General features: G+C 45.7%; 4 protein-coding genes and 1 non-coding gene across 6 annotated transcripts; 4 read left to right on the forward strand and 1 right to left on the reverse strand.

Moving 5' to 3' along the window:
- The first annotated feature begins 71 nt into the window (after positions 1–71).
- LOC127759883 (uncharacterized) lies at positions 72–6465 on the forward strand. 2 transcript variants are annotated; one of them, XM_052284097.1, is made up of 13 exons: positions 72–447; positions 615–762; positions 834–985; positions 1342–1524; positions 1886–1961; positions 2152–2229; positions 2779–2864; positions 3876–3949; positions 4116–4161; positions 4407–4516; positions 4796–4970; positions 5775–5960; positions 6230–6465. In XM_052284097.1, exons 1-12 carry the CDS (start codon positions 166–168, stop codon positions 5943–5945), a joined length of 1581 nt encoding a protein of 526 aa, XP_052140057.1. In that variant the 5' UTR covers positions 72–165; the 3' UTR covers positions 5946–5960; positions 6230–6465. The 2 variants fall into 2 exon arrangements, with proteins under 2 accessions (XP_052140057.1, XP_052140059.1); XM_052284099.1 differs by lacking the exons at positions 5775–5960; positions 6230–6465 and adding an exon at positions 5354–5594 and having other exon boundaries at positions 74–447.
- A 424-nt stretch (positions 6466–6889) lies between these two features.
- Positions 6890–8812, forward strand: LOC127759884 (glycosyltransferase BC10-like). The gene is made up of 2 exons (XM_052284100.1): positions 6890–7901; positions 8015–8812. The coding sequence occupies exons 1-2, from the start codon at positions 7284–7286 to the stop codon at positions 8651–8653; spliced, it is 1257 nt and encodes a 418-aa protein (XP_052140060.1). The 5' UTR covers positions 6890–7283; the 3' UTR covers positions 8654–8812.
- A 4597-nt stretch (positions 8813–13409) lies between these two features.
- Positions 13410–15330, forward strand: LOC127760403 (glycosyltransferase BC10-like). The gene is made up of 2 exons (XM_052284657.1): positions 13410–14018; positions 14435–15330. Exons 1-2 carry the CDS (start codon positions 13410–13412, stop codon positions 15083–15085), a joined length of 1260 nt encoding a protein of 419 aa, XP_052140617.1. The 3' UTR covers positions 15086–15330.
- TRNAF-GAA (transfer RNA phenylalanine (anticodon GAA)) lies at positions 14211–14283 on the reverse strand. The gene has a single exon. It is a non-coding gene; the product is annotated as a tRNA-Phe (tRNA).
- Positions 15331–16729: 1399 nt separating the features above from the next.
- Positions 16730–19386, forward strand: LOC127763555 (probable leucine-rich repeat receptor-like protein kinase At1g68400). The gene is made up of 2 exons (XM_052288333.1): positions 16730–18365; positions 18437–19386. Exons 1-2 carry the CDS (start codon positions 16961–16963, stop codon positions 19123–19125), a joined length of 2094 nt encoding a protein of 697 aa, XP_052144293.1. The 5' UTR covers positions 16730–16960; the 3' UTR covers positions 19126–19386.
- Positions 19387–21583: the final 2197 nt, after the last annotated feature.

The following is a 21583-nucleotide window of genomic DNA, read 5'->3' on the forward strand; positions in this document are numbered from 1 at the left end:
GAAATCCATTGCCCTCACAGATGGCCTGTTTCGTACTGGAAGCTACTAGAGCATAAATAGGCTGGCGGCTGGCCCCTTCTGCAGCTACCCGCCTGGCGCCTAGTGCCCTGGCCAGTATACAGCGAGGACATCGTCACCTCGCAGCGCCACAACGCCGGGGCGGAGATGGGCTCCCCCTCCTACCGTCTCGCGGCGGCGATCACGATCCCTTCCACCGACGAGTTCCTCCTCGTCCGCCAGCCGCCGCCGCCGTCCCCAGCGCCCGCACCGGAGGAGGAGGAATACCTATACCGGGGCTACGTCGACAGCGAGCTCTACGACCTCCCGTCGGCACCCCTGCGGCCCCTGGCGGGTGAGCTCCGGTCGGATGTGGCCATCCGCGGCGCGGACTCCGTCGCCGGCCGGCTCGACATCTCGCGCCTCGACGTGTCCGCCTCCCTCGACCAGGTGAAGCTTCTCCGCTGCTGCAGTTCTGCATACACTTAGGTGTTGCTTACGAGAATTGCCCTCAATTCGACTGGTAGTTTTGGGGAAATTGCTGCTTACTTGTGCTAGGCTGCTAGCATCAGTTTGGCGAACCTAATAACTCTTCTAGACGATGGATTTCTCACTAGATTTGCGATCAATTCGGTTTGCCGAGTGGAATTTGCGGGGAGTGGAGGCTCCTGAAGTATGTGGAGGAAGCGGAGTTTGGCCCAGATGCTGGGCTCAACACGGTGCTCATCATCGGTTCATTGGAGTCAAAACTGGAGGCGTTGCAAGGTCAAATTCCTAGGTTCTCAGACTTCGTGCATATAGCATTTCGCTTAACCATCCTATATTGCTCGATGCAGACTCCTGGAGGTGGATGTCCAAGGAATGTGCTTCGGGATTGCTCTCTGGAGCAAAGTCCGGTGGTACTCGCATAGGGCCCTATGCGTATATTGGACTTCTGAAGCCAGAGCTGCCATCAAACTGGACAGTTGCCCCTGCATTGCCTTGCCAGGTCTCTACATTTTTCACTTGCATAAAAATAAAGCTAGTATATACTTCCTCCGTTTCATATTATAAGATGTTTAACTTTTTTTCAAGTTGAACTTGTGTAAGTTTGACCAAGTTTATAGAAAAAACATTGCAATATTTTCGACACTAAACAAAAATACTATCAAAAATATATTCAATGCTAGATTTGATGAAACAAATTTGGTATTGTAAGAGTTGCTACATTTTCCTGTGAACTTAGTCAAACTTAGAAAAATGTCAAAGCGTTTTATAATATGAAACGGAGGGAGTACTAGATTACTATCATGCCACTATGCCAGATTGTCTCCTTTTCCTTTGCTGAAATGCATAATTTGTTAGGAGTACCCTCCTGGAATAACACTTGTGCCGATGAAGAGTAACACATTACAGCCCTTCCGTACAACTAATCTTGTGGTAGTAGTAGCAACCGATACTCCTGGTGGATCAACATGTTCTGATTGTGTTGTTTATGGGGATGCTCTACTAATAGATCCTGGATGCTGCTCACAAGTTCATGGAAAGGTATTAACTTATTCTCCAAATCGTATCATAATGTAGTGCTATAGAGTTCCATGGAAATCCTATTATCTTATTCATACATTTTTTATCTTCATCATATGTGGCTTTTTCTGGAAGGCCTCTGAACTTACCTACAAAACAGCTACATGAATAGTATTTATCTACTACTATTACAATAGAACTAGCAGGGTCTACCATAAACTGACTCTAGGGGACAAAACCATCTCAAGACTTCTTTTTAGAATTTTACTTATGCAAAAGTGTGCTTATTTTATATGCTAGTTCATACAGTAGCTATGTGTTTACATGGATTTGTTCCTCTATTCGTATGAATGACTACATCTTTAATTCTTACCATGTTCAGCTTGCAGAACTTGTCAATTCCCTTCCAAAGAAGTTAGTGGTCCTTGTTACACATCATCATCATGATCATGTTGATGGTATGGTTACAAATGTTCTTTCCAGCACTTCTTCAATTGCTATATGCTCTTACCTAGTGATTGAGATTTCATCTTGGAAGATTGAAACATGTGTTGCACTATAGTAGTTGTTTTTGGGTTAATTACTACCATTCCGATTTGTTCATCAAGGACCAGCACAAGCGCTGACTGCATTTCCTTAAATATGCAGGTCTCTCTGTTGTTCAGAGATGCAACCCTGACGCTGTTCTTTTGACACACAAAAATACAATGAGTCGCATTGGGAAAGGTAATGTTCTTTTCTTGGCAATGTAAAGCTTATCATCCACTTGGGCAAAACATATCTATCTTCCCTTTTTTAAGAAGCATTTGAATCAGTTGGGCAAATGTATACTTAGCAAGTCAAGTTTCAAATCAAGTAAAAGAAAACTGTGACCTCAGCTAAAGTTGACCTTCGGGATCACCTCTGCTAGATCTCCTTATATCCTGTTTGAATAGTGGGAAAATTTCGAGAAACTCCTAATTGCAACTTGCATCAAATCCTTCAAAAGATATGGTCCCAAAGTTTCCAAGAAAAAAAGGACCAATGCATTTAACATAGAATCTTACGCTCAGATATCTTTGACCAGAATCTCTAGATTAGTAGTTCATTTTAGTTCTGGTTGTTTTACACTATTAATTTAATTTGGACTATAACTGTCGTTTATTACCTTCAACTGCTTTACACCAAGCACATTAAATTCCTAAATTTCCTTGTATTTTAAAATATATCATTATTTGTATGTATCATTTCAGAATTGCCCACACCCACCTTACTATTTTATCCGCAACTGTTCAGGAAATTGGTCAATTGGCTATACTGCAGTAGCTGGGGGAGAAAATATATGCATAGGTGACCAACAACTGCAAGTTGTTTTTGCTCCTGTAAGACTGTCTTTCCCTAGGAAGATTCGGTAGAAAGTTTCTGAAAATTTTATTTTATTTGCTGTATCAAGCTCTATTTAATGAAAGGACAACTCTAGGAAAGGTTCTTAGTAGCAGTCCAGAATAATACATCTATAATGCTTGTTGCTTGGTGGCTACAAAACATTGTTTCTTCTAGTTCAAATGTAGATACATGATAAATAGTCCATGCTGATGTTTGTGGTAGTTCAAATTTATGTCCACCGATATTTGTGATGATTGCTTGAATAAACAGCAGTGGTGATACCTGGAGCTAAAAACAGCACTTTTAAATGGAAATACATAATGTAGCCTTCCCGACTTTATTCAGAGGCAAACCAGCAGCAACACTGTGGCATGACCACGACCTGTATACTGTCTAGAAAATACTTTCTAGGAAATCTTTAATCTCATGCTGCAATTGTAGGTCTTTCTTTGAAACAGGCTACTTCCTCCATTTCATATTATAAGACTTTCTAGCATTGCCCGTATTCATATATATGTTAATGAATCTAGACATATATGTGTATCTAGATTCATTAACATCTATATGAATATAGACAATGCTAGAAAGTCTTATAACCTGAAACGGAGGTAGTATATTTCTGCTAGTTGTGTCAAATCTTCCATGTAAAGTCATGATAGCCAAAACATGTCACTGGTATATTTCAATTTTTTTTTCTGTGTCCACTCATTTCCTGTTATGATCTTAAGGGCAGTGCTTTCTGATGTTCTATGCCATATACTGAGCGAAAACTATTTAGTTCTGTCAAATAAAAGTGCAGCAACTACATCTGTGAATTCTGTTTACCTTTTTTTTTAAAAAAAAAAAGTAGGGAGACATGTTGGTCAAATTTAGAAAAACTCTATTTGGAGAAATATAGAAAATATTTATCCCATCATAAATAGGACAAAGGTGCATCCTGTGTAATTTTAGTTTCGTTATATTCTTTCTTTAGTCCCATTTAATTTTTCTTCCTTTCTGTATCTTAGGGTCATACAGATGGTCACATGGGGGTTTTACATGTTAATACCAATGCATTAATTGTTGGAGATCACTGTGTAGGGTAAGTATTCTTCAACATATTACTGGTAGCTTATCACTTGTCAGGTACTTCATGACCTTATGTTATATAAGTTATCTGCAATTATGGGATCACACTAGTGTTAAACTGTTAGCATAATGGTACTATGTTGGCATATCTGCAATTAAGTTAGTTTTACTCTTATCAGGCAAGGAAGTGCAACATTGGACAATAGAGCTGGTGGCAACATGAAGGTAATTGTCATTCCTTTTGTTTAAAAGGCCACATAGTATTGCTCATCAAGACTCTGAAGCTCACATGGAGATTTCTCGTTTTTGGGGCTATACCTTTTTATGCGTATTTCCTCCTTTCCTCTTGTATTTCAGTCTTTAACAAGTTCTATTCTTGTTCATATGTCCAGAACAATGTTGTCTCACCTGAGTTCCATTAGCACAAGTTTGTTCTGAGTTCTGTGACTTCTGAGTTCTGACATATGCAGGACTACTTTCAAACTACATACAATTTCTTGGACATGTCACCGCACGTGCTGATTCCAATGCATGGAAGAATCAACCTATGGCCCAAACATATGCTTTGTGGATACCTCAGGTATGATACTAATTACCTCTGTAGACTTCATCTATAGATTACAATTATTAATCTGAGAAGGTGGAATCTGTACCTCAGGATTTTGTTTCTTGTCACAATTTCCTGTTCCGAAAAAAACATCTTACTACCATTTGTTTGCATTTATGCGGTCCCATCTCAAGACCATAGATGCCAACATGTGACTAAACTATACTTGTTTTTGTTCCTATATATGATTTGCCCCTTGTTTGGGGCACTGAAGACATTGATGATGCTGATTTAGTGTGTTTTACTTTTCAGGCACCGAAGGGCAAGGGAAGTGTCCATTCTACAGTCTATAGAGAATGGGGCTCGGACTCTGTTTGACATAGTTTCAAAAACTTATGCTGATGTAGATAGGAAATTATGGATTCCTGCTTCTTTCAATGTTCGCCTTCATGTTGATCATCTGAACTCCCAAAATAAACTACCTAAGGTGAGAGTTTTTTTGAATCATTTTGAGAGTATACTCCATTTGAACTTAATAGAACCTAAAGGACATATTATATGTCTGAGTGATATGTTCTCTTTAGTATTGTAGACATTTACATAAACTATCTCGGTGTATTGAAGTACTGTGGGATGAATATCAACCAAATAGCAAATCAGTATATATATAATAGATGATTTGGTTTGAATGATTGGGCTGTGGGAAGCTAGTTTGATGTCTTGGGCATATGATAAATGACATAATGACAGGACGATACTTCTTGTTATGACATTCTTGTGTAGGTTGGGGAACTACAATCATATTAGAACCAATTATTCATTATAGTGAAGATTTAGTTTAATATAAGTTTCTTGGGGATCATCTTGCAGGATTTCTCCTTACAAATGTTCAACCGAAGTTGTGATGAATTCGTTCCTAGCCTATCATGAGTTATGTCCATGAGTGGGAAAAGGCCCATCAAATGCTGCTTTGAGTTTGGATTCAGTTTAGGTGTGATTGTGATGTTTTAGCATGAAGTTAAGCAGCAGTCATGGGGTACTCATAATTGATTCGACCAAACTCCAAACATTGTAATTTATCAGATATGTGTATTAAAAGCCCTTGCCAATCTGCAATGCTTGGAATTTTTCCATCTGATGCTCAAACTGAACGCAAGTGAAATCCTTCTCGCCAGATGATTTATCATTACGTCTGGCCTTTATATATTTGTAGATTTGTTATACCAAGGGAACACTTTCTATTGCTTCATATGATATTTCTCAGATTATCGGCCTCATTTACTGTATGCAGAGCTTTTCGATGGACAAGTTTGAAGTGAGCTGTGGAACAAACTTCATGCTGTGGTGGGCGGTGGCGTATGTGCAAGCCAGGAGCTCACCAGCTATCCTTGCGGCAACTGCCCTTGCCGGTGGTTTGGCAATTGCTTACGCTCTCAAAAGGAACAGCGGCAACGAACCGTAAGGATTCTCCGATACGGTAATGTCCATCTGCGTTAACCTTTTTTTTTCCCCTAAGCTTATGTCTCCGGTATGCGGGGCCAACTTGCAACTTCCATAATTGTTACTATAGGGATTCCATTCGTGAACTTTTCCTCGTCTATACACAAGAGCGGGGGTCCAAAATAAGTAGCTTGAGTCAACGCATGATACTGGTGCAAAATTAGGACGTAATAAGTTCTTTGTTCTTGCAACTCACGCTTTCGCATAGAGTGATGATGTCTAACCTTTGCGCAATTGCTCTTGCAGACTTCAAAGCACGAAGTATCTATTTTAATGCAGAAAGGAAGCTTTTCTCAAAATAAAATAAAATAAAATTTGATCTTGTAATTAATTTTAGAGTTTCTTTGCCACTTTCAATAGGGATGAGAAGTTGTCTTTTTCCTTTTTCATGGAGGGAGTACTCCATACTGTACACTACAGTGCTACCCATTTCATTGAATATATTGACCCGGATTCTGATCCTGATGTATAAAACCAGAGGCGAGAAGTCCCCGCAAGCTATTGGTCATTGTTACTTTGTTTCTACTGTTCTCCAGTTGACTAGGACACCAGGCTTTAGCTACGTACTCCTACTGAAGTCGAATGCAGATACTTCTGCTAAACTGAAAAACCACGTTGTAACCTCGGTTTTGGCACTGCGCACTTGTATCCATATATTGGCACAGATATCAACCGCCCTAGAATGTACACACGAAATTTGTAAAATTGCTTAGTATATACTACTAGGTATTATTTGCTTCTATACCCAGAATGTATTTGCATTTCTAGGTGCGTGTTAGGTAGGACGCATCGATTTATGTTACTGCCATTACGAATTGTCGTGTTTTGTTACTTTGATGATGATATCTTCCTTTCATAAGTATGAGTAAATCATTAAGGACCTTAATGTTTAGAACACCACCTTCGTCTCTCCTCGGGAGAGCATTGATCCTTGGTCTCTTGGATCATGCTCTAATATTTTTGTAAGATCCATACGTACATGTGGGCATTAGATTCGTATTTTTTTTACCGAGAATTTTCCACGGTACACGCCCACTTGGGTAATCTTAAACGGAACAATAGAAGAACCTACGACTAATAGATTGCTTCCTAATTACAGTTCCTAGTTCTCAGTGGTGATGAAGAAATTAATCAATAGGTACAAACTTTTGCACGAACAAGCCACATCAATTTTAAGTAGAAACCAACGCGCAGAGTTGCATGCGTGGCCTTGTAGCTTGTAGCGCATGGGCTCATGTTCGAGGTAGAGGTGTAACGAACAGCTGCATATCTCCCTCTCCAGCTTGAGGCAAGCTAGGCCATGAACAGTACGAACAAGCCCATGGCTGCCTCATCTCATTCAGGTAGTAGGCTCCTCAAAGCTGTGCTTTTCCTGCTCATCTTCTCGTTAGGATTTATCATGGGCATGATCTCCATGGCCAACTTCCCTAATTTCTACGGGTCGCCTTTACTGTCACCAATGCTGCTATCAGTATCCTCCCTTGCGCCATCATCAACGCCAATGCCAACGCCAACGGCGCCATCACCATCGCCGGAGACACCGTGCGTGTGGCCACCATCGCCGCCTAGTCCTACTGATCCGTCGGCGTCACTGCCATCACCAACGGAAAGACCGGCGGCGCCGATGGGTTTGACGGCGTTTCTTGCGCCGACCAGCGTCGTGCACACCATGACCGACGAGGAGCTCCTGTGGAGGGCGTCCATGGCGCCGAAGGTGTCTCGCACGCCGTACAGCCGCGTGCCCAAGGTGGCCTTCCTGTTCCTTGTGAGGAACCAGCTGCCACTGCGGCCACTCTGGGAGAAATTCTTCGCCGGGCACAACCAGTCTCTCTACTCCATCTACGTCCACTCGTATCCCCCTTTTGCTGCCTCGCTGCCCACTGACTCCGTCTTCTACGGCCGCATGATTCCAAGCCAGGTATACCACACCACTGTATAGATAGATTGTTTGATGTTTCTGTCACCGTGTCACGTCACGATCTGACGATGGAATTGTGCGTGCGTTGCGATGTATGTCGTCCATGCATGCAGAAGACGACCTGGGGCGACTCGAACCTGGTAGAGGCGGAGCGGCGGCTGCTGGCGAACGCGCTGCTGGACATGTCGAACGAGCGGTTCGCGCTGCTGTCCGAGTCGTGCATCCCAATCTTCGACTTCCCCACCGTGTACGCGCACCTGACGGGCTCCAACGACAGCTTCGTCGACTGCTTCGACAACAACGGCGCCATGGCGCGGTACAGGCAGGACGTGTTCGCGCCCCACAACATCACGCAGGCGCAGTGGCGCAAGGGCTCCCAGTGGTTCGAGATGGACCGCGCCCTCGCCGTCGAGGTCGTCTCCGACGAGGCCTACTTCCCGGCGTTCCGGGGATGCAGGCACTGCGTCATCGACGAGCACTACATCCCGACGCTGGTGAGTCTTCTCCGGTGGCGCCGCAACGCCAACCGGACGCTCACGTACATGGAGTGGCGGCCGAGGTCGCCGCACCCGAGGAGCCACGGCGCACGGGACGTCACCGAGGAGCTTTTGAGGAAGATGAGGAGCGGCGCCGCCAACTGCACCTACAACGGCGCGCCCAGTGACATCTGCTTCGTGTTCGCGCGCAAGTTCACGCCGGACACGCTTGGCCCGCTGCTCGACCTGGCTCCCAAGGTTATGGGCTTCGGCTGAGATACAAATTTAGATCGATCGGTCGTCTGTGGATGCATATCATGCATGATGCACGCTTCATCAGGTACATGTTACCAGTCGGAATGTCGCATGGCACATTCTAAGGTCATGTTACATTAGGATGTAGGTGAAAATCCTACGGAGCAAATGAGAAATTTTACGGCCTAAAATTTTCATTGAAGATTTTGAAATCTAAAGATAACAGGTTTTACAGTAGAAAATATAGTATCTCCTGATATCTTTTCAAGTACGGTGAAATTACCCCGGAGTATACATCTCCTACCTCACCTGTACACGCTACTGTGCATGCTTGTAGCTGTGTAGTGTTCATAAGAATTTGGTACCGAATAGTTATCGATATATTTACTTTGTTCGAAAATGCTCTCCATCGAGCATCTGACTGGAAGTAAAACATTGGATGCTTCCTCGATATGATTCACCTTTTTTTTTCCAAAGGACATGCTAATTTCTCCTCCTCTCTATGTTATGCTAAGTACTCGGGCGCTATTGTGAGATACACGGTACCCAGGTATCCAAGGAGAGACCTTTAGGCCGTGCGGCATGGGGTGGGCCAAGAGCCCTAGGCCCATGCGATGCACTTGTAAATTAAGTAAGAAATATTCTCAGGATAAGATATAAATCCCGAGAATCACGTATATCTTTTATAGATATAATAATGAGATCTAGTTGCAATCAACTAGATATTTTTCTTGTAATTCTCTGTTGATGTAAAAGCACGAGGCCTGGGAGATCTGCTTAACTCCAGTGCAGGTCCAAAACTTGCCTTTGGGTGTGTGAGCGTGCTAGTTGATTTGATCCTGCAATCAACAAGAAACAAAGACAAAGAAACCACGGTTAAATCCATAAATGATAGCCGATCGGCTAGATGCCGATGACATATCATTTATCTCTGAGCCGATGTCATAAGTAGATCGATCGACGATCATGAATAAGTGATTAAAGAACTAAATCTACTCAATCGGCTGTAGATATTAACAATATGTAATCTTTATATCGATATATACTTAAATCAAGTAATTGGGATAGACAGTATAAATCACTTAGATCGAAATATATATTAACAATGAGACTATATATGTTCATAGCATAGCCAATCAGATAGATCTAGCGTGTATCGGCTAATACCCCGATACTACTCTATATTAAGATATCAAAATAAGTAGAATATACCAAACAAAAGCCTAATATACTTAAATGTGACGAGATCTTAACATAAATGGCAGATTTAACATGTCAATCAAGCATATAAGAAAAATGTAGTTAAATCAGGTAAGATCGGCTGAAACCCCGATACTACCCTAATCGGCAACCAAAGACAGGCTAGAGATTGAGATTCTAATCACGACTCATAAGATTAAACTCAACTGATGCAGTTATAAGTATGAAAAGAAGGACAATATCTAGACAATCAAGCCGTTGGATGTTTCATAGAGTGGTAGATATCCTATATAATTTAAGTCAACGTCGATATTTAACCTAATCGGCTGCTTTCTAGTAACAGACGTTAGCCGATTAGAAGTTAGATAGTGATATTGCCAGAAATTATATAAGATATATGATAACTCGACGAATTACATAAACGAGATTAGAGTATCATAAAGATGGAAGCACTAATCCTGAGAACGCAAGCCGCCATAACAAGTTTTACCTCTAGTTGAAGATCGGAACCGATGCAGCTCAACCCGAAAGCAAGAACTCGTCGAAACAAAACAAAAGTAAAAAGGTGGCGATGCGCCGAGATTGTATTGAACGTGTGTCAGTTTGATTACATGGGGTTCGGGGTCTATTTATACCCGAGATTACAAAATATGTCCATATCAGACACGACTCTTATCTCTAACAAACTCTAAGATACCATAAGTCTTTGCGGATGCCCAAACATATCTCTAAGGAAATTACATAAAATATCCTAATTAATAGATACAATTGCCTTCTCAGGACTCTATCCATGTGTGGCAATCACCATGAAGCTTATTAACTCAACCCGACAACGTATTCCTTGTCATATTGTCGGATTTGGCTCAATCGGCTAACCCTGTCCAACTCAGACTCTGCCAATCCTGATCACAGCCGATTCGGATTTCAGCCGATTCTTGTTCTGTCTCCGAAACGATCTTGGATTTAGATTCCGCTTCGATCTGATCTCTATCTTTGATACTCAGATTACCAAATTTGGTCGTTAACATTCTCCCCTTCATCTTATATAAGAGAGGGTTAGCGGTCCCGAGATTAGGGCATCTCCACAACTCGGTTAGACATTCCATTATTCATACGCGCTGTCGGCTATCTCATTGCTGACATGCGCACACCGGCATAGATCCAATCTACACCAACTGTAGTAGGCTATTACCTTATCCTAAGGGCATGAACCAGTATAAATCTATATCACCATCTCTCCTCGATCTAGTGCACCCCGTAAATAATATTGCTGATACTAGAAATCGACACTAGGAATTGACAAAAAAGTAACTAATAGAATCCAAATCATTTATAAATTGTCTCAAATTGCCATGTATTTTTAGAGAAAAACAACAATCCATTAGCTGGGCTCTAGGTTTGTTAGTGTTTAACAATTTCTGGCCGAGCTACTATCGGTTTCCTTACTATAGCTAGTAGTGTATTTACACAGATGGAGCTACTCTTAGGCCCTGTTTAGTTCATGGGTGAAAAGTTTTTGCGTGTCACATCAGATATACTGACACATATTTGAAGTATTAAACGTAGTCTAAGAACAAAACAAATTACAAATTCCGCCAGTACAAACTACGAGACAAATTTATTTAGCCTAATTAATCCATCATTAGTAAATGTTTACTGTAGCACCACATTGTCAAATCATGGTGCAATTAGGCTTAAAAGATTTGTCTTGCAATTTACACGTAATCTGTGTAATTAGTTTTTTTCTATATTTAATACTCTATGCATATATTTAAACATTAGATGTGATAGGGTGAAAAGTTTTTGTGTGGGAAGGTCTTACATAAGATTCTGATAGGTGACGCCTGCCTTCCTAGGCCCGCATGTCAGTCACGTACATCCGATGAACCTCTTCCGTATCACACCCTTTTCTTGAGTGTTTTGACCCGGATTCTTCTGATCCTGGTGTATTAAACCGGAGGCGAACAATCCTGGCAAGCTAAAACTATCTGTCATCGTCACTGTGCTTGTACTGTTCTCCAGTTCTACTCCTACGTTGTATTCTTAAGCTTCCAAAGTTGACCGGGACAGCACACGGCTTGAGCTACGTAAGCCGAATGCAGAAAGTTCTGCTAGACTGACGAAACCACACGCTAAGTCCCTAACCTGTCGGTGTTAAACATTCGATCAATTGTAGTTTGGAACAAAAATAGTTTTATCTGATACAAAATCCTAACTAAAATAGTGAGTATATTTCACAGGAAATGAAGAATCCTTCTAATAATGTTACGCAATAGGAAGAAAAAAATAAAACATCGTGGTGTGTCATCAGATCCAATGACAACAATGATCAAGATGATTATCTACAAGACTTCACTCATGTTGGAAATATTAAGAATCTCAAAAGCTCAATAACGAAGAAGCATTAACGAACAAGAGACGGGATTTTTTCTTAGAGAAGAATCACTAATAAATAGGAGGTGTAAATTTTCTAATTAAAAAGTTGGCTATAAATTACCCAGCATGAACAAGGATGGTGTGTCATCTAAAACATCACTAGAGATGTTAGTATAGATGTCAAAGCAGTAAACTGATCAAACTATAAGAAAGTGCAACAAAAATAATACAGATTTAGAAATCAACAAAAGAATAAAATGTGGATACCACATAACAAGTAATATCTACGCGAACAGAAATTATTAGACATAATAAAACAACCTACAACAAAGATTTCAAACAGAGAAAGAAGGTAATGAGGAGATGATGTTGAAATAGGAGATTGAAAAATTAATCAGAGTAAGGCAGCATTTTAGCCGATATCAACATTAAGGCCCTATCTAGTATGGCTCCAACTCCTGAATTCTTTTAGAAATTAATTTCATATAGTAAACTAAAGTAGCTTTATTAATCCCCTTATTTTGGTCCAAAATATGAACACAAATGTTTCAACCTAATAACCTTAATCTACCAGCATCTGTAACTCTAATAATTACTGAAGCTAGAAAGAAAAACCAGGCAAGAGAACATTCAAGTTTGATTTGTGCTAAACAAGACCAATGTGCTAGATCTTTTGCATTGCCCACATGTTCTCTCTTATCATATTGGTACAATTTGGTTCCAAACCAAATTTTTCCTTACCACAAGTACCCTATTAAAATTTTTGCAGTGATAAAGCTTGTAGTACATCACACCAGACTAGCCCTAATAGCACTTGGTTGTGTGTATGATCTCGTAATATTATTAAGGTATTGTTGTTATAATTAAAGACACTAAAGATAAATATTTAATCGAGTTACATAGGAAGGAATACCAATCAAGAGAAACTAAAAAAAATTAAATGTCATATTGGAGGGGGAAGAAGAAAAGTGTAGTAGACACATATCACTTGTAGTACTAGTTATTAAACAGAGCAAGAGAATTCCCTCAAAAAATAAACAGAGGAAGAGAAGAATCTACAGCTAATATATATTGCTTCCTTGGTACAGTTCCTAGTTCCCACAAATGAGGAAATTAATTAATCAATCGATGCGAACTTTTGCATCTACAAGCTACGTTAATTTTAAGTAGAGATAGATCAAAGCGGTGAGTTGCATGACTCATGTTCGACACAGATCAAATCGCCACGAACAACATGAACAAGCCTATGGCTGCCACTCACTCAGGCAGCAGCCTCCTCAAAGCAGTGCCAATGCTGCTCCTCTTCTCTTCAGGATTTATCCTGGGCATGATCTCCATCGCCAACTTCCCTAAATTCTACGAATCGCCTTTTCTATCGCCGATGTTACACTCCCTTGTACCATCATCATCACGGCCAATAATGCAGCCATCGCCATCGCCGGAGACACCGTGCGTGTGGCCACCACCATTGCCGTCGTCTACTCCAACTCCGGCGCCGTCACCGCCATCGACACCGACAGGGTTGATGGGGTTCCTTGCGCCGAGCGGCGTGACGCACAACATGACCGACGAGGAGCTCCTGTGGAGGGCGTCCATGGCGCCGAGGGTGTCTCGCGCGCCGTACAGCCGCGTGCCCAAGGTGGCGTTCCTGTTCCTGGTGAGAGCGAAGCTGCCGTTGCGGCTACTGTGGGAGAAGTTCTTCGCGGGGCACGGGAAGGAGCTCTACTCCATCTACGTCCACTCCGATCCTCCTTTTGCTGCCTCGCTGCCGACCGACTCTGTCTTCTATGGCCGCATGATTCCAAGCCAGGTTCGTAACACTGTAACAGAGCATGCAAATTGACCTCGATTATTTTGTTCTTCCAAGTTGATTTCGTTCTTTGCATGGAAACAATTCGTAATAGAGAGCAAAACTAATCCAGGTTCGTAATAACACTGTGACAGATCAAATTTTGTTTTATTTAGTTGTTTGCATGAATTTTTTTTTCAAAAAATAGAATAATGCGGTGAGCGTGGATCGAACACGCGACCTTCAGATCTTCAGTCTGACGCTCTCCCAACTGAGCTATCCCCGCTTACGTTGTTTAACGTTGATTACACCTGAATCATTAGTTAATTACTTTCACTAGCCGGTTAGTTGTGGTAGGTAAATATCGTTCTGACGATCTCAAGCTAGTAACTGTGCGTGCGTTGCGATTAAAATTTTGTGCACGCGTGCATTTGCAGAGGACGACCTGGGGCGACGCGAACCTGGTGGAAGCGGAGCGTCGGCTGCTAGCGAACGCGCTGCTGGACCTATCAAACGAGCGCTTCGCGCTGCTGTCCGAGTCGTGCATCCCCATCTTCGACTTCCCCACCGTGTACGCTCACCTCACCGGATCCAACGACAGCTTCGTCGACTGCTTCGACAACGCCGGCGCCCGCGCGCGCTACAGGCCGGCGCTGTTCGCGCCGCACAACATCACGGCGGCGCAGTGGCGCAAGGGGTCCCAGTTCTTCGAGATGGACCGCGCCCTCGCCGTCGAGGTCGTCTCCGACGAGCGCTACTTCCCGGCGTTCCGCGACTCTTGCGCCGGGCGCAGGGGCTGCCTCATCGACGAGCACTACATCCCGACGCTGGTCAGCCTGCTCCGGTGGCGCCGCAACGCCAACCGGACGCTCACGTACACGGAGTGGCGGCCGAGGAGGCCTCACCCGAGGAGCCACGGCGCACGGGACGTCACCGAGGAGCTCTTCGGGAAGATGAGGGGCGGCGCTGGCAACTGCTCGTACAACGGCAAGGCTAGCGACGTTTGCTTCGTGTTCGCGCGCAAGTTCTCGCCCGACGCGCTGGCGCCGCTGCTCGAGCTGGCTCCCAAGGTTATTGGCTTCGGCTGAGATGCAGAGATCGATCGGTTTTTTTCGTTCGTTTCTAGTACGTATTTTGTGGTGGATGCGTGCATATGTCTGCATGCTCCATCAGGCATCCGGTACATATACTTGTCAATTTCTACTGTCTTTCCAATTTTCAATTGTATCATTCTATTACAAAAAAAAAAAAAACTTTGCGACCGATACTGGCGATTCTGACCATCTCGGCAATACTTGTACTGCCCAAGAAAAGAAAAGAGAAGAAACAAGCAACGCGTCATCTTTTGTTGTCCTTTGAAGTAATAGTCTTTCCACTTGTGCATCTTCGAATACGGAATTGACCCCCGAGGTTTACTGTCACATGGTGATCACACACGTAGCTTTGGTTCGCAGTTTTGCACCGACATCATATCGAATCGTGCACGTTCGGTGATCCATGCAGCACACCCCAGCGAGCCGCGCGGCGCGGCGCCGCGCCACGGCACGGAAACCTTGCGAGGTACTCCCTCCGTACCCAAAAAAAAAAGCAAACATTGGGTTTTCGTGTCCAATTTTAACTGTCCGTCTTATATAAATTTTTTTTATAATTTGTATTTTCATTGTTGTTAGATGGTAAAACATAATTAATATTTCATGCGTGACTTGTCTTTTTACTTTTTTTTTTTTAATTTTTTTAAATAAGACGGACGGTCAAACGTTGAGCACGAAAATCAGGTTTGTAACGTACTCCGGCGCGTGTACGTGTTTGCCCGCGCCGCGCGACGCGAGGCGACGCACACGGTACGACGCGTACACCGAGGCCGGATCGTGCTTTTGGCACGTGTTAATGCTCGAGAGTCGTGTGGGCTTGGTGTCGAAACTGGACCGAAATTGGGGAGTCGATGATTAGGCCCATGGACGAACATATATAATCTCCCTTTTTCTTCCTCTCTCCTCAGAGAAACACTTTAAAAAAGGCCCAATTAGCAATCTGCTCCGTACGATCTCCTAAAAGAACTGCCACCCCGTACGATGGATTTGGCGCACTCACCTCTGCAGCTCTGCAAGGCTGCATATAGTATTCCCACTGACAACCTCTCATACTTGTCTCTCTCGCGCACTTCCACCCAAAGCTAAAAAACATCCATCCCCATATACTGTAGGAGTACTCCATAGGAGGAGTATGTACATAATGGAATCAAGACTCCAAAAGGTACTCCTAAATTGATAATCGTCGTGAACAAATAGCCACCGGTAATCCGAATGGAGGACTACATATATAGCCGCCGGTAATGCTAGAAATTTCATCCTCTCGGCAAATAAAATACACCCAGTCCCAAAGGTAAAACCCCAACACTCCGTTGTCACGTGCGCGTGCGCAGCTAGTATAGCTGCGGTGCGCGCCTATTCTTGGCGCCATAATGAAGCCCAGATTGCACATAATCGCCGCTAATCGTAAAAAAAGCTCACCTTCATCGCTCACATCCCGAGAGTCTCGCCAATCTATGCAGCAATAATTACAACGAGCAAAAGCCCACCCGAGTAAAAAGGGGCCCACTGAATTCCGACCGGACATGATGCCCCAACATTTCCGCATTTCCGCTCCTCTCTTTTTTACCCTTGACATGTCCCCATCAACCAGCATGGCCCCACCCGTCATCCACACCTTCACCTGCTCCCCAAATCCATCCATGGCGCCACACGTCACCACCTTCTCACACCCTCGTCTTCGCGAGAGCTCGTCACTGTCACTGAGTTGTGGGCCCCTTCTGTGTGTGAGTCACTGTGCGTGCGGTGGTGAAGCTGTGGAGGAGGGGGAGCGTCAGACAAGAACCCCCTTCGTCTCGCCGCTGTCACGACCGTCGCCGCACACAAGCCAAACGCGAGGTCAAGCTCGAACAAAAGAAACGCATAGGGAGCAGCATGCCTCGCAACAGCGGCGGCGGCGCCAGCGCCATTCTGCTGCCGCTCTTCTTGTCGGCACTGCTGCTTCGATGCTTCGTGTGTTATGCCGACGGCGGCGGCGGCGGCTCGCTGGACGCCGACGTCGCGGCGCTGTCGGACTTCCGGCTGGCCGCCGACCGGTCAGGCGCGCTGGCGAGCTGGGACCTGGCAGCCAACCCAGCGCCGTGCGGGACGTGGCGGGGTGTCAGCTGCGCGGGTGGGCGGGTGACGAGGCTGGTGCTCGAGGGTTTCGGCCTGTCCGGCGACGCCGCGCTCCCGGCGCTCGCGAGGCTTGACGGCCTCCGCGTGCTTAGTCTCAAGGGGAACGGCCTCACCGGCGCCATTCCCGACCTCTCGCCGCTCGCGGGGCTCAAGCTGCTGTTCCTCGCCGGCAACTCGCTGTCCGGCCCGATACCGCCGTCGATTGGGGCGCTGTACCGGCTGTATCGCCTCGACCTGTCGTTCAACAACTTGTCCGGCGTCGTGCCACCGGAGCTCAACCGGCTCGACAGGTTGCTCACGCTGCGGCTGGACTCCAACCGGCTCAGCGGCGGGATTGACGGCATTGCGCTCCCCGTGCTGCAAGACTTCAATGTCTCCAACAATCTTTTGACGGGGAGGATTCCGGTGGCGATGGCCAAGTTTCCGGTTGGGGCGTTCGGCGGGAATGCTGGTCTCTGCAGCGCGCCGCTGCCGCCGTGCAAGGACGAGGCGCAGCAGCCGAACGCGTCGGCGGCTGTCAACGCGTCCGCGACGCCGCCGTGCCCACCGGCTGCGGCCATGGTGGCGTCGTCGCCGTCAGCGAAGCCAGCGGGCGCGGCAACCAGCGGCAAGGGAAAGATGAGCTGCGCGGCCGTGGTGGCAATTGTGGCCGGGGACTTCGCCGTGGTCGGGCTCGTGGCCGGGCTGCTGTTCTGCTACTTCTGGCCACGCCTCTCCGGCCGGCGAAGCGCCAGGCGTCTCCGGGAAGGGGAGAAGATCGTGTACTCCTCCAGCCCCTATGGCGCCACCGGAGTGGTCACTGCAGCTGGCGGCACGTTTGAGCGGGGGAAAATGGTGTTTCTGGAGGACCTCAGCAGCGGCGGCGGGAAGCGGTTTGAGCTCGACGACCTGCTGCGCGCATCAGCAGAGATGCTCGGCAAGGGCGGGTGCGGCACGGCGTACAAGGCCGTGCTTGGCGACGGCAGCGTCGTGGCCGTCAAGCGGCTGCGCGACGCCACGGCGGCGGCGGCGTCCAAGAAGGATTTCGAGCACCACATGGCCGTGCTTGGCCGTCTCCGTCACCCGAACATCGTGCCACTCAACGCCTACTACTACGCCCGCGACGAGAAGCTGCTTGTCTACGAGTTCATGCCCAACGGCAGCCTCTTCTCCCTCCTGCACGGTGAGTTCTCTAATTGTTGCATCTCGACATTGATTTCGTCGAACACCTGTTGCTGAAACATGTTATTACAGGTAACCGTGGCCCTGGGCGCACGCCGCTGGACTGGGCGGCGCGGATGCGCATCGCCTCCGCCGCCGCGCGCGGCCTAGCATACATCCACCACGCGAGCCGCCGGGGCAGCGGGACGCCGAGGCTGGCGCACGGCAACATCAAGAGCACGAACATACTGCTCGACAAAGCCGGCGTGGGGCGGCTCGCGGACTGCGGCCTGGCGCAGCTGGGCTCGTCCCCGGCGGCCGCCGCGGCGCGCTCGGCGGGGTACCGCGCCCCCGAGGCGCCCCCGCCGCCGCGGCCGTGGGCGTCGCAGAAGGGCGACGTGTACGCGTTCGGCGTGGTGCTACTCGAGCTGCTGACGGGGCGGTGCCCGGGCAGCGAGCTTCCCAACGGCGGCGTGGTGGTGGAGCTGCCGCGGTGGGTGCAGTCGGTGGTGAGGGAGGAGTGGACGTCGGAGGTGTTCGACCTGGAGCTGATGAAGGACAAGGGCATCGAGGAGGAGATGGTGGCGATGCTGCAGCTCGCCCTGAGCTGCGCGTCGGCGGCGCCCGACCAGCGGCCGAAGATCGGGTACGTGGTGAAGATGATCGAGGAGATCCGCGCGTGCGGGGAGGCGTCGCCGTCGCACGAGTCGATGGACGAGTCCTCCGGCGTGTCCGTGTCCGACTCGCCCGCCGTGTCAGAAGGTGGCGCCATTAGCCAGTGATTAATTTGTCTGTGCCTTTGTGATTTGCGGTTTGGTTTACTTTGGGATTGCTTTTGGTGTGCAGCTGATCTGATTAGCGTCTGCTGTTGGATGGTGTTAAGAGTTCTTTCTGTACATGCATGATTGCTCTGGTTCTGATTCGTTTTGCTGTTTTTTTTAGTAGCACCCGTTTTAGAATGATGAAACTTAGAATTTCTGCAGAGCCGTTCCCTGTGAAAGAAAAAGTCATTCTTCGAATGAATCTTTGTCTCCATTTGGACTTTCGGTGCTAGTATATTTCTTTCTTTTTTTTTTCTGGCAGCAGCAGCATTGCTCTGATGCATGACTGATGCTCTGATGCATTGGAGTACTGTATGACTGTTGATTAGTACTGCATGACTGTTGATTAGTGGTACTTACACGTAGGAGAAGAAATGGGAGAGGTAGAGACCGTTGGGTCAGCGAGAGAGACCGGTACGAATGGGTGATGATGGCATGTACAGCACGGGAGTGGGAAGAGAGCCGACCGTTTGCGACGCGATATGGTCCTCGGCTCGTCAGTCGTCCTGTCGCGCCCGTGCCATGGCATCATGGCAACGGGATGCATGATCCCAGCTCGATCCGGCGCCCGCGCCACATGCCGATGGTTTTCAGGGCTGCATCTGCTCCGACGTTGGCTAGGGCAAGTGACTGCAGGAAGAGAGGAAGGCAAGTGAGAGAGCCTGTGCCTGTCTCGACACCGGTGTCTCGTGCTGTGTCTGTGTGGTTGTGCCAGTCCAGAGATGGAAATGCAGCGAGGCAGGCAGGCTGTGGCTCTGCACTGATCTGCATCGCCTGGGAAAAAGTTCTCCCGCCTTCATGCTGCACGACGTGGGCCTAGCGCCATTGGATTACTCGATGCTATAGCTATACTACTACTCCCCGCTGACCAACGAGTACTACCACTAGTAGTACCTTTTCTGGCTTGTCACCGTGCACGAAGCAGTTTGTCCCTTTCAGCTAGCCTCACTCGCTCTTGCGTGTAAAATTCAGATGTTTCAACTTGCTCTTTGCAGCTTTTGGAGTATCGAGATTACTGGTAAGAGTTATATACAACCGCTCTTTGCCTTTGCACCGTGTTTAGGCTGTGACCCTGTTTAGTTCACACCAAACTTCCCTCAACTCTCAATTTTCCATCACATCTAAAATTTTTCTACACACATAGTTCTTGAAAAAAGTTAGAAGTTTACAGAAAGTTAGAAGTTTGAAAAAAAAGTTAGAAGTTTATGTGTGTAGGAAAGTTTTGGATGTGATGCAATGAGATGGAAAGTTGGAAGTTTGAGGTAGTTGGGGTGAACTAAACATGACCTTTAAGATTGTGTTTAGTTCACACTGAAGATTGGAAGTTTGGTTGAAATTGGTACGATGTGATAGAAAAGTTGTGTGTATATGAAAGGTTTGATGTGATGGAAAGTTGGAAGTTTGGAAAAAAAAACTTTGGAACTAAACAAGTCTCGTTCCAAAAAAATTCTTCAAACTTCCAACTTTTCTATCACATCAAAAATTTCCCACACACATGGTTGTGTTTAGTTCACACTGAAGTTTAGAAGTTTGGTTAAAATTGGAACGATGTGATAGAAAAATTATGTGTGTATGAAAGGTTTGATGTGATGGAAAGTTGAAAATTTAGAAAAAAAAACTTTGGAACTAAACAGGGCCAAACTTCCTACTTTTCCATCTTATCGTTCCAATTTCAATCAAACACCCCGTGAACTAAACACAGCCTTGGACGAAGGAAAAAGTAATGAACCTATATAAATTACTAGGAACTTTAATATTCGTGCAAACCCCCTCCTAAAATCTATATTTTATTCTTTCCCTCATCAGCTAACACAATCCTCTTTCTCCTGCTGATCCTGGGACATGTGAAAACGGTATACTAGAGTCCATCCTTTCGAAGAGATCGGCTGTGTTCGTTAGCGGGTGTTGCTTTTTTGGATTTGTTGGGAGTGTAGCGTGGTTCTGCCCCCTCCCATTGTTTAGAGTAGTGTTACCCGTCGTATGAGTTTTTATTTTTCTTCCTTGTTTTTGGCTTTATTTTCTTCCTTGCCCTGGCATAGGCCGGTCTACCCGAGTGCGATGTGTAACGAAAACTCTATTCTCTAATATATTGATGTGCAATATTTTCGTGTTAGTATACAATTTTTTTTTTGGCCGTATCGATATCGTTCCCCTAAAACTAATATAATAATATTATCTTTACTACTTTTAAATTTTAACCTTTTTTATTTTCTGTCAATATTGTATTGAAGTTGACACTAAAAAATTAAATTTATAAATATATTTTTTTCTGACCTTTTTATAAAAGTAATAAAAAATAATATCGTTTCCGACCATTCCCAACCGTTTCCATCCCCCTTCCCAATTCACTGCCTCGCTAGCATCGGAAGACACTAGCAGCACTGATAATCCATGCAAGTGCTATACCAGTCTCCGCCGC

Source organism: Oryza glaberrima, chromosome 1 (genome assembly GCF_000147395.1).
Source record: "Oryza glaberrima chromosome 1, OglaRS2, whole genome shotgun sequence".
NCBI lineage: Eukaryota > Viridiplantae > Streptophyta > Magnoliopsida > Poales > Poaceae > Oryza > Oryza glaberrima.

What these genes read in the sequence shown, in the direction of transcription:
- LOC127759883 (XM_052284097.1), top strand. Translation starts at nt 166, where the DNA reads ATGGGCTCCCCCTCCTACCGTCTCGCGGCGGCGATCACGATCCCTTCC. An exon ending in GTTGGAGATCACTGTGTAGG is followed by an intron (nt 3,950 to 4,115) that starts GTAAGTATTCTT and finishes TACTCTTATCAG; the next exon opens with GCAAGGAAGTGCAACATTGG. An exon ending in CCCAAAATAAACTACCTAAG is followed by an intron (nt 4,971 to 5,774) that starts GTGAGAGTTTTT and finishes TACTGTATGCAG; the next exon opens with AGCTTTTCGATGGACAAGTT.
- LOC127759884 (XM_052284100.1), top strand. Translation starts at nt 7,284, where the DNA reads ATGAACAGTACGAACAAGCCCATGGCTGCCTCATCTCATTCAGGTAGT. An exon ending in GCCGCATGATTCCAAGCCAG is followed by an intron (nt 7,902 to 8,014) that starts GTATACCACACC and finishes CCATGCATGCAG; the next exon opens with AAGACGACCTGGGGCGACTC.
- LOC127760403 (XM_052284657.1), top strand. Translation starts at nt 13,410, where the DNA reads ATGTTCGACACAGATCAAATCGCCACGAACAACATGAACAAGCCTATG. An exon ending in GCCGCATGATTCCAAGCCAG is followed by an intron (nt 14,019 to 14,434) that starts GTTCGTAACACT and finishes GTGCATTTGCAG; the next exon opens with AGGACGACCTGGGGCGACGC.
- LOC127763555 (XM_052288333.1), top strand. Translation starts at nt 16,961, where the DNA reads ATGCCTCGCAACAGCGGCGGCGGCGCCAGCGCCATTCTGCTGCCGCTC. An exon ending in CCTCTTCTCCCTCCTGCACG is followed by an intron (nt 18,366 to 18,436) that starts GTGAGTTCTCTA and finishes ATGTTATTACAG; the next exon opens with GTAACCGTGGCCCTGGGCGC.